The 11,411-nt window shown below is 49.7% G+C and overlaps 1 protein-coding gene across 3 annotated transcripts in view; it reads right to left on the reverse strand.

Annotated features, from left to right (window-relative positions):
* The window catches only part of PIEZO2 (piezo type mechanosensitive ion channel component 2), a 335,172-nt gene extending 324,323 nt beyond the window's left edge, over nt 1–10,849 (reverse strand). For all 3 annotated transcript variants that reach the window (XM_060170424.1, XM_060170423.1, XM_060170422.1), the window contains exon 1: nt 10,760–10,849. In XM_060170424.1, the coding sequence (XP_060026407.1) occupies nt 10,760–10,823 (64 nt within the window). In that variant the 5' untranslated portion in view covers nt 10,824–10,849. The remainder of the gene's footprint in view (nt 1–10,759) is intronic.
* Nucleotides 10,850–11,411: the final 562 nt, after the last annotated feature.

Here is an 11,411-nt window from a genome sequence, read left to right on the forward strand (position 1 = left end):
TCTTTGGAAGATCAGCAGTACATTTAAAATACACTCTCCAGGACTAGATGTAAAAGGTAAACCTGAGTCTAGACATATTGGAATAAGTAACCGATCACTGTCCCAAGGATAAAGTAACATCTGAGATTTGTTCCCTTAGAGGTAGTAACTTTGGGAAGATATACCCTTATTCTAAAGATAACTGCTCAAAGTACTTAGGTACCCAATTTAAGAAATGCGTTTGGGGCCGCTGACACATCCCTTTTAATAACCTCGATGGTGGGAAATTGTTGAGGGTGGTTTTCAGGTTTGAAAATAACCCAGAGTAATTATAAGCTGAGCCCAGTGCAGGAGGTGAGGGTTGTCAGGCCAACCCTGCCACCGCGGGTCAGAGATGCACTGTGACTCCAAAGTGATGCAACTGCAAGTGATGACGCTTCGAAAATTACTGCTGAAGGGGTTTGTGGTTGTTAATGAGAAGTTTTAGGGAGCCGGAGGCTTCTGGAAAATGCTGGCTCTCCAGAAATAAACCCCATTTTATGGCAATCCCTCTCCCCCCAGCCTCGTCATCTGACCTTTCATCTTCTCTTCCCGGACTGAAAATGGTCCGGCCCAGGCCTGAGCTGCAGCTGCTCTGTCGGGAACAGGGTTGGGGGGTCTGGCTCTACCTGAGGATGCTTCACTGCTCACCTGCCACCCTGAGTTCAGGCCCCAAGGCCAAGAGTCAAGTAGGAGGAGGAGGGAAGGAGGGGAAGGAATAGGAAGGGGGAGGCTCTGAAGGGCAAGAAGCACCTGTGACTCTCACCTGTCCTACACACACCTGAGATTTTTGTGCCACCTCCCATTTCCTTTTCTGGGTAACAGAACTGCCCAGCTAAGATCTCAGAAGGTCTGTGAGGTCACTGAAACGTTACGCTTTGTGATAAAATTCAGTATTTTACTCAAAATATCTTTCTCTGATTCAAATCTTGTCTATACAGTTCTACGCCCTGACAATTTCATTTCAGTTCGGTTGGTAACTCTATGTGGTTTGATTTTCTTTATAGACATGTCTGATCATAAACTGCAGGTGGTAAAATTCTTTTATTTCTGCAAAGCCACACACAGCCGATTCTACAGCACACTTGACCACATAGTTTGGAGTTCTCGCTGTTGCCATCACAGAGGGTGTGTGCTCTATGTGATACCGTGCTGGCAGCAAGTGAGGGAAAACCACCAAAAAGTGAGGATTGCAAAACCTCAGCTTGAGTGTGTCTCCTTCATAACCAACTGTTCTAAAAAATGCTCCATCGAATACCTAACATGATAGAAAATTATTTTCCTTAGCAATTCCTAACAATTCTTACAGATCGAGTGTGAAATACGTTAAGTCTGATGGTTATTAAGAAACCAGAACAATTTAGATGAAAGAATTCTGGTGTGTTGGCTAAAAAGTACTGCTTTCTAGTCATCCCTTCTAATACTGAAGGAAAGTATGTGCAGAAATATTACTGGAGAATCAGGAAAATATTCCTTAGCCTCTAACACCTCATTTTCTAGATAGTGTAATTGAGGAACAGAGCGTTTCCATGAATTGGCAAAGTCCCATAGCTCGCTATTAACAGAATGGAGACTTGGTCTTTAGACTTTCAGACCAGGGTGCCTCCGAAAATACGTGCTGCCTGGATCCCCAAGCAGGGGGACGTGTTCTCGCCAAGATGCCAGAGCAGCACCTGCCAGCAGGCGGGCACAGTCCCAGGACAGCAGGAGGAGGAAGGACTGGGGTCTGCGTGGATCTATAACCCGTTTCCATGGCGCTCTGCTCCAGCTTCTCAGTTGCTACGGTCCTCCATCCCTCCTCCTTTTCTGCACCTGTGGCCAAACCTGCTGACTCCGGGAATTGAACCGCAACAGAAAACAGATCGATTTGTGTGGTTCAAGGAGAGCTAAAAACATTTTAAAAAATCATATGCATTTCAACGATGATGCTCCGGGCAAGCTTTACCACTGTCAAGCAGGTTTTTCTTTCTCTATTCACTGCAAAGCAAGTAAAAGGTATTAATTGTCCTACTGAGAAAATTCACATTTGGGAAAGTTGCAGAACATTCAAATTAGACCGTCATGAATTTTATTTTCAAAGATGTAAAAACCCATAGCTATAAGATGCTAGACTTAACTCTTTTTTCAGACTTCTGAAATATTCAAGGGAAAAAATTTAGCCCTTGATTTCATTAATCAATCAGTTGGCAATATTTCTTCGGTGTTCACTGTGGGTCACAGCCCTGCCTGGACAGCTGAATTGATGGGATACAATTTTTACAGTTTTAAAAAACCCTAAAAATATCTATTTACTACCTACTGTGTGTTATGCAGTAAGTTTAGTGCTGGGGATGTGATAAAGGATTACATGGGGTCCCTGAACTTGCAGGCACGTGGAAGGGAAGAGTGGGATCACATAACTTAGTACAAAACTCTGTGGTTCAGACATAGAGATCAGACTTGTGGTTGCCAAGGGGGAGGGGGAGGGAGAGGGATGGACTGGGAATTTGGGGTTGGCAGATGCAACTATTACATTTAGGATGGATAAACAACAAGGTGCTACTGTATAGCACGAGGAACCATACCCAATCTCCTGGGATAAACCATAATGGAAAAGAATATTTAAAAAAAGAATGTATATATGTGTAAAACTGAGTCACTCTGCTGTACAGCAGAGATTGGCACAATATTGTAAATCAACTATACTTCAATAAAAAAATTTAAAAGTCCGTGATTATATGAAGCAAAGTGCCGGGTGAACACAGAGGAAGCCATTCAGCCTGCCTAGGAAGGAGAATTAAAGGTGAGCAGACGTCCCATGGTTTCAAAGATAACAACGAGCAGTGGCACAGAGGCCTCCCTGCCTGTCCGACTAGGGGGTTGGGGGGGGGGGACACAGACTGTCTTCAAATCAGGTCTTGTTCTGAAGCTTCCTTGGAAGTTATTGCAACTGCAAATTATCTGCCCGTGGAAACTACCTTGCCCCAAAGGAGCAGGTCCTCAGACTCACCTCAGACTAATAATAATGCCTAAATTCTGAGTTTTCAACTCATAATGAGACCTAAGTTTTATTAAGTATTTACCACAGGCTAGGCACTGCACCAAGGGTTTTCCAAGCACCATCAGCAGCCCTCTGAGCTAGGTACCATTACTAACAACTCGTTTTACAAGTGAAACCACTGAAGAACAGAGAGGTTAAGCACCTTGATCAACATCACACAGCTAGTATGACAGGCCAAGATGGGGACCTAAACAACCAGGCTTTAGCGCTGAGGCATATTTCCCCTTGGATGTCAGAAACCATACACTACAAACAAAAGAAGGAGGAAAAGAAAGAATGTTTGTGTTCTGTTTCCTGTGTAAGGAGCTAGTCCTAGGAAAGATGTGCTACTTTTCGTAGCAGAACTCTTCTTAGTAAACCCCTAAATGCCCAGTGGTAGTCTGGCCTCTTAAGATACCCCTGGCATCTAGACCTTCTCCACATCCACCATCCCACACTGCTCCCCCCCATTCAGCTTGGTTGCCCATTCTGCGCCAACTAAGCAATAGTAGGGAAGCAAGCTATTTGAACCAACTTATACAAGCACAAGGATGAGAAATTGTCCTCTTATTTTTCCACAGATATTTACACTTTAGATGAAGAGACCTGTGGCTCAAGGAAATGTGGTGGGAAAAGTGAGAAGAAGGCATAGCTGGCAGCACAGGGGTCCCTCCTCAGGGTGGGCTGCTCTGTGGTGAGCTGAGCCTGCGGCTTTCCTCACGTCCAGAATCCACAACCGCTGCTTGGTGGCTCCACAACAATAAGCTCGACCAGAGCCAGCTTCATGCTTCTTCCACATTATCCCACACCCCCAGCACCCATTCCTACACAGTCCTCAGATCTGTCGGTATAAATCGGGAAACTCCGGCAGCTCTCTGGAGGGTAGTGCACCTCCTCCAGACTCACATTCTGCACCTCACATTCGGGAGCTGCTGGGACTTGAGTCTGGTCCTGGGTCTAGAAGCCAAGGGCGGATGGCGGGGTAGAAAAATCAGAGGTGTCTGCAAGGCACATAAGTCACCCTCACCTACAGGAGGCACAGACGGAGATTTGTACATGAATATCCCTTCTCTATTCTCATCACTGCAGCAGAAGCCCATGACCAGCTGAAATGAAGATGACATTCCCAGCCTCCCTTGCAGTCAGGTAGGTAAATGACATTATCCAAGTCAGGTTAATGGGATGTGAGTAGGAGTGAGTCATGTGACCTCCAGGTTGTGTCCTGGGATGGTGAGGAAGGGGGTCCCTCTGTGTATCCTCCGTCCATCCTCCAGCTGGACATGGACGTGGGAACGGCGAACTTGAGCCACAGGGATGGATGCAACTCCGGCGGGACAGCAGAGCTCTGACGGCCCCGTTGGACCACCTCCCAGAACGCAGTGAGCATGCGCACTGCAACCCGACTGCCACGTGAGGGAAATAAAGTTCGTCTCATCTCAGCCTCATTACCCTGAGAACATATACTGAAAAGAGGACTCGTCTTTGCTTAGAACGGGCTGAAAGGGCCATCTGTCACCCAAAGAAAAGAATTTCCTCACTCCCAGGCCAGGATTGCACATTTGCCTGGCCGAGGCTACGCCCCGTGGTGGAGGTGGGCGTGGCCACATGGCTCCCCCAGATTTGCTGCGGGGAGGCTGGGATGTGATGGGCAGAAGAAAAGGGCCACGTTCTCCTCACCGCAGAGTAGATTCTGGAAGGGGCTTCAAGCTGGGGAAGGCACATGGCTCAGCGGACGGGTAGGATGGACAGAGGCCAAGAGTCCAAGACAGAAGCTTGAGGCCCCTCCAAGACTGTAGGACACACAGGATGTGAAGCCAGGCAACACTTCTGCCAGCCAAGGCGAAAGAGCAAAGACAAACCTAGGGGACATCTATGAACACAGGGCGTGATCTGGACAGTGGTACCAACCTGCGGGCAGTGGTACCAACCGTCTCATCAGAAATGTGCAGGTTCAGGAGTGGAAGGAAAGCTTGCTCTGAGCACACGGGAGGTGGCTCAGGGCGAGGACAGGATGCCTGACATTGATGGAGTCACGTTTAGGGGGCGGGGGGTGGTGGCGGTGGGGGGGGGGGATAGTTCAGAGAGGGAAAAAGTGCCCAGGGGAGAATCCTCTGAGTTTGGGTCATAAAGAAAATAACTCCCTAAGACAGCACTGAAAGTCTCAGCAAAACCTTCACCCCCCTGGTGACAGGTGAAATTGTCACAGAACTAACCACATGGATACACCCAGTCCATTCTTTGTTATGAAATGTGTGGAAAGTTTGAAATTCACATAGAAAAAAGTTGAAATATTCCCCCATAATATCCTAGTTTAATGCTAACGTGTGGTTACCAGTAAAGCTGAAAAGAAGAATTCAAAAATAGCAGGTTATGAATCAGGAGACATCACCATTCCATATGATGAAAAGAAGCAAACCAAAATTGTATGCTCTGCAGGAGCCTGGAAAAACATTTTTAAATTGATAGGATGTATAGTTTTTTTAATCTATCAATAAATAGGAAAAATGCAAATTTGTATGTTGTCACTCTTGAATTCCTATTGGCTAGTTACTGGACAGTTCAAAAATTATGAAATTGCTACAAACTGTGTCTGATGTGCTCTCTGAACAGATATTTAGCGTGGGGTCTCCTCATTTTCTTGATCCTGCCATGTCCTAATGGGTCTAAGAGGCCAAGTGAGGGGCTGGTGAATGCGATAAGCTTCCTCTAGGTTTATCTCTTACAGCCAAATATTGTTTCGGTGCTTTCCAATTCAACCTTGTGTTTAGCTTCCATTCAATCAGATATTGGCTTTATTTTGTTGATCTGACTGCATGTCCTCAAAACAACTGTGTAAATCTACAAATCTTACAAAATTTACTGTTTTATATTCTATACATCGTATCATCATATGATTCTTCAATCAAGCACTCTTAAATATGCAGCTATACTTACAGTATTCTAAGTTCTGGACATTTATGGAAAAAATTATAATATTATACTGTAACTATGCAATGTTATAAACAATTAACAATTAGTAGCATAGGATCTGAAAGGGAAATATCCATGTAATAAACACAGAGAAATTGAAAAATAAGATCATATTAAAAACTATGAAAATGATGGCATAGCGTCAGGAAGACAAAAGTAAACATTGTCAGTATAGTTCTAGGGAGAATCTATTATTTAATTAGAATGCAATGCAGATACATAGAATATTGAATAAAATGTCGAGAAAAATCCTGATCATTAAAAATCCTCCTGCCACACACAAACCAACTTTCAATCGCATAATTCAGCTCTAGATTTCAGTACTAAACTGCTTTCATACGAATCCCATCTACTCAACTCAGGCTCCTTACGACTCATGTCACCACCTGCTAGTCTGTTAACTTCTACACAGACTTTCCTCAAGCCTTCCTGCCACTATACTCACAAAAGCAGTCATAATCCCTCCCTTTAAGAGTACCTGCTGTGTGTCAGGCATTACCCAAGGTGTGCAGGAAGGAGGTATTAATATCTCCAATGTGCAGGAAGAGAAGCAAACAAGCCAAACCAACTCTGCCATCAGAGCCAGGATGTGAATGGAGGTCTCTCAAATTGCCCAGTCACTGCACCCTCCTCCCCAAATGATGAGCAGGCACACATGGCCTGTAGGGGGACAGACCCAGTGACAAACTATGAGGTGGACACAGCGCTCCAGCTTTTACTGCCCAAGTGACAAAATGATCTTGCCCGTCTGTTTACGAAATAGTTTATTTTAGATTTAAGCTATGAATTCCCAGTCCTTTTCCCTAGCACTCTTGTCCTTTCTGAAAGTGATAAATAGTATACACCTGTCCAAGGCTGAGAAGGTGTGATGGAAAAGAAAGTGCTATTAACGCTGCCAATGCATCCTTCAGCAGCTGAGACTGCCTATCTCTGACAGCTACAGCAGAGGCCGGGGAGACTCTAGGCCCTGCTCATTGGTAATTCTTGGAGTACGTGTAAGTGTTATTACAAAATGACACGCGTTACAGGGGTAAATACATTACACAATAGAGAGGAGATTACGTTTAGATATAGCCATACTCGTACATATTCCAAAAGTGACTCCAAAGTTTTGCTCATTTTAATCCAGCTATCTCTAAAGGGAATTTTAGAGATTCTTGGTGGATTTGCAATATTATCCAAGTGTGACTTGCCTTCAGAGCACTAGCTGGTTGGCTGATTCTTTTCATAATCTACACAGTCTCCTGTTCGGCTCTGGTCACCTCATTTAGGGGAAGCATAAACTCGCGATGCCTTGTGACTCTTCCCCTCCTGGACTAATCTGTTCTGTCCAAGCCAGGCTCCCCTCTCCTCCCCGCAAAATAACATTAAGTCAGCTCTTCCAGGAAAGACATTAGGAGACTCCAAGCAACTCCAGCAGGCAAGATGAAATGAACGGTCAGCAGCGTGTGAATAAAAATATGCCAACTGGTTCCCAACCCAGGAATGGACTCAAACCATATACTTGAAGTTGGGTGGGACAGTAGAGTCAAGCCAAAAGAAAATAAATGTAAAAATATTCCTGAAGTGCTCAACACTGACCAGATACTATTATAATTATTAAAGATTGCATAATATTATGGAAGGTTTTGTCTAGGTTCTCTTTCATGTAAGGTTTAAAGAAAAAAAAATCAGGGTGGCTACCCAAGTACTCATGGACAATTTTGGAGCTCTTTAAAATTTTCAGCCTCTATTGATGTAGGAAAACCTGCCACTGGATGTCCACTTTGGATGATAAACAACATATTATATCATATCATATATATATCATGTGATATATGACATCATATTATATTATATTATACTACAGTTTTGTCTGCTTTAAACACTTAAGAGCCACCTAACCTGTGTAAAAGAGGCCTGATTTCACTTATCATTTCTCTGTAAATTTCTTTTACAGAAAAAGAAAGAACTCAAACATCGAATTAAACCCAATGGCAGTTAATTTTCAGCATCCATCCTTAGGTGAAGAGACTAGGGCATCCATGTGCAGAAACATTTCAACAGTCCATTGAAATGATGTTGGAGGAGTGGTTTTAAAGAGAAATGCATGAGCTTCTGCAAATGCTTGGCTTTGAAGGCTGCCTTAGCCAGATATAAAAATAGACGGCTAAAACGTAAAAATCGATTCTAATGGCAAGCGGATCACTGCACTCTTCCATGCCCAGGATATTAGGGAAACCTGAATATTTGATTTAGTAGCACCTTGGGAGCAGGCGGACCTGAAAACCCTCCAATAACCTTGAAAACATCCACTTCCTATAGAAGAGAATTGCATGCCCGAATCAGGCGACACCCACCCAGCCGCCTTTCGTCCTGCAAGTCAAGTACAAAGACTAGAAGGCGCATTAGCCCTCGGAAGTGGGTTGTCTTTCCTCACCGACCAGTGAGGGGTCAGTCGGGGGTCAGAGCTCTGGTCCTGCCAGGAGCTCTGCTCTCATCCAGGCAGGGGGCTAGGTCCGAGGTCCAAGTCCTTCCCCTTCCTCCTCCGGGGAGTGGGGAGCCACAGGAGCTAACATGATACGGCCCACCCCGCGCGCACCCTTCCACACACACTCACACACACACAGGTTAGCCTCCCTGAACCCGGAAGGCGGGGGGAATCCAGAGGAACGAGCTGGAAGGGAAGGCGGTGCAGGGTGGCGGGCGACGCCGCCCTCCCGCCGGGAAGGTCGGGGGTGGGGGGACCCACTGGGCGCACGTGCGCATCCCGCCCCCAGGCGAGCCTGGCTGGGACCCAGCGCTCCTCGGGCGGTGACCACATCGCGGGGCCTGGGGGTGCGGGGAGGAGGCCAGGGGGAGGGGCAAAGGGGCCGGACGGTGGCGGGATCCCACCACGCGACCGTGGTCGCCGCTCCTCCCGGAGCCCCTGGGAGTGTGCCGCGCCCCGGCCCCCGGGAGGGCAGAGCTCAACAATCCTGCAGAAGGACTTTGCGGTGTAGACCCCCATGATGAGTCGGAATGAGACGGCCCCCACTCCGGCGGCCGCGGACCATCGGGGCAAGCGAACTGGGTCCTGCGAGCGCCAAACTCAGCACGAGGTCCATCAGCTGGTAATTCCTGCTGTCCTTTCGCTCCGCTAGGTGTGCGCCGCAGGAAACCATCCGCCTGACTCTTCCGACAGTCCCCGGGGGCTGCCACCCCGCCGAGATGGGGGAGCCACTCCCCACCTCACTGACAACCGCGAGTCGACCCCACACCGAAAGCCCCTGGTTAACCCTGGCTCCAGCGTCCACTCGGCAAATAGGGAATGAGCCAGGCACAGCGTCAGCGGGCCCCCAGACAGGACGCGACCTGTGAAGCAGCCGCGCTATTTCCCCAGATCGCTTTCACAAAGGCTTTTTTCTTTTCAAACTCAAGCAAACTGGCGGGGAGAGTGGCCCTCAGCAGCTTCGTGGGAGCTGCGCTCCTCACCTACAGGAGCGATGATCAAGGACAAAGATCCCTGCAAAACGGTCCTGCCCTGAAATTCAAGTGGCAAAGAGGCCGAGGCTGGCATCCGTGCTGGTCCCTCCTCCTGCCCGAGGACCAGGCCTCTCGCCTCCAGCTGTTTCCACTCCGCAAGCCTTCTCGGTTTTCCGCGGAGGTGTCTTGCGTGTTAATACTCGACTACAAAATCCGCCCCCCCCCGGGAGCTGGGATCAACCCTCAGGGGAACCCCTCCAGGGCCCCCTTTCGATTACCTGCTCAAAGAAAACAGTTAGCACAGGTGTGATCTTGATTCCTCCACCTCTGGCAAAATGGAAAACGGTAGCTTTTTCTGCACAGGTCAGGCTCTCTTTATAAATGCAATTGCTACTTGGTAAGAAGTGTTCTCTTTTCTAGCTCTGATGGGGACAGGGGAGAGCTAGGCGCCCACAGTCACCTTAGGAGTGGGGTTCAGTGTAGCAGACGCGGTCTACTAGAGGAGAAACTCGGCAACTCTCACTCCAAGCCCACCGCCGGGCCCGTGTCTTTGGCCCTGACACCCAGTGGCTTTTCACGCCCTGCCAACCGCGTAGAAATAGTGAGATCCTTGCCTGGGAGTCGGCGAGGCTCCCTTCTGGCCCTCCCTTAAGACTCGGAGTCCCAGTGCGACTCTCTAACCGGCGACAGATCTGTCTGGACGGCGCCGGAGTGGGGGATGGGTTTTGGTGTCTGCAGCCTCCGCGACCAGCACTTTTGTTGTAGCGGCTTTTTTGAGAGAAAAAGAAAGTAAGCAACTTCGGGGCACTGCTTCCTGGCGCCCTCCTGTTCTTTTTAGAACGACCTGAGTCCTTCCCTTCTTCCGTCACAATGGCTGGGATATTGGATAGGGGAGAGGTGGCCTAGGAACTGTCTGGTTCACCGTGCGCCCTGCGTCTAGGGACAGGCGGAGGGGGACTCTTGTACGATCCTGGGAAGGGGGTCTACAACTGCCTTCCAGCCAGATTCGCATCCTTTGTGCACGAGTCAGTACTCCACAAAAAAATTCCACGTGTAACTACATTCAACAGTCTCCAGCACAGGCCGGGCCCGGTCGCCCGGACTCTGCAGCTGGACCGTTGAGAGAGACCCCGCTCGTGGAGACCCCGCTCGTGCGCTCCGACGCGGAAAGTGCCAGTGCCCTGCTGTGGCACCGGGACTGCGGCGCGGGTTCTCCGAACCGGGTTCCGGGCACTCGAGCCAGTGACCCGGGTTTGCTCCGAAGCCCGCCCCCTCACCCTGGAATCTCGGAGAGCGGAAAACACTCACCTACTGCCAGGCAGACGGGGAGCAGCAGCCTGAAGATGAGCCCGCACACCACTTCCGAGGCCATCGCGTCCGTCCGGCGAGTCGGAGCAGAGGGTCGCTAGGACTGGGCTGCCAAGCCCATGCCCGCCTAAGACCTGCGGCCGGCGGCTCCCAGCCGCCCGGGCATCGTCTCTGCGAGAGCCGCCGCGCTGTGCGCCCCGAGGGCGCGTTCTCCACTCCCGGCCGCCCCTCTCCGCTCTCCCGGCCGCCGCTCAGCAGGCCTTAGGAAGCCCACTCGCCGGGCGCCCGACCCCGCACGGCCGGCCCATCCGGTGTGGACTCCCCGATCCGGCGCCGGGGGCTTCTGCAGCGGGTGGCGGAGGCCGGAGCGGGGCGGGGTACGGGGCACTTCAGGAGGGTCCCGCGAGGCGGTGCGGCGAGGAAAGGGGCGAGGAGGGCGTGCTGTCCTTCTGTCGGCTCCTAGGTTGTCGCTCGGGGGTGGCAGACAGTCTTCTCCACCGAGCCTCCTCCGAAGCGAGTTGCCTGGGCTGCCGGCCCGGCCCGGCCCTCGGCCTGGGCTCCCAGAGCGGCCCCGGCCCCGAGCGGCCCCGCGGCGTCTCCCCCAGTGGCGCGCGACTCAGCCTCTGCGCCCCCGGGCTTCGGGCTGGAGACA

The sequence above is a fragment of the Lagenorhynchus albirostris genome, chromosome 14 (assembly GCF_949774975.1).
Source record: "Lagenorhynchus albirostris chromosome 14, mLagAlb1.1, whole genome shotgun sequence".
Classification (NCBI taxonomy): domain Eukaryota; kingdom Metazoa; phylum Chordata; class Mammalia; order Artiodactyla; family Delphinidae; genus Lagenorhynchus; species Lagenorhynchus albirostris.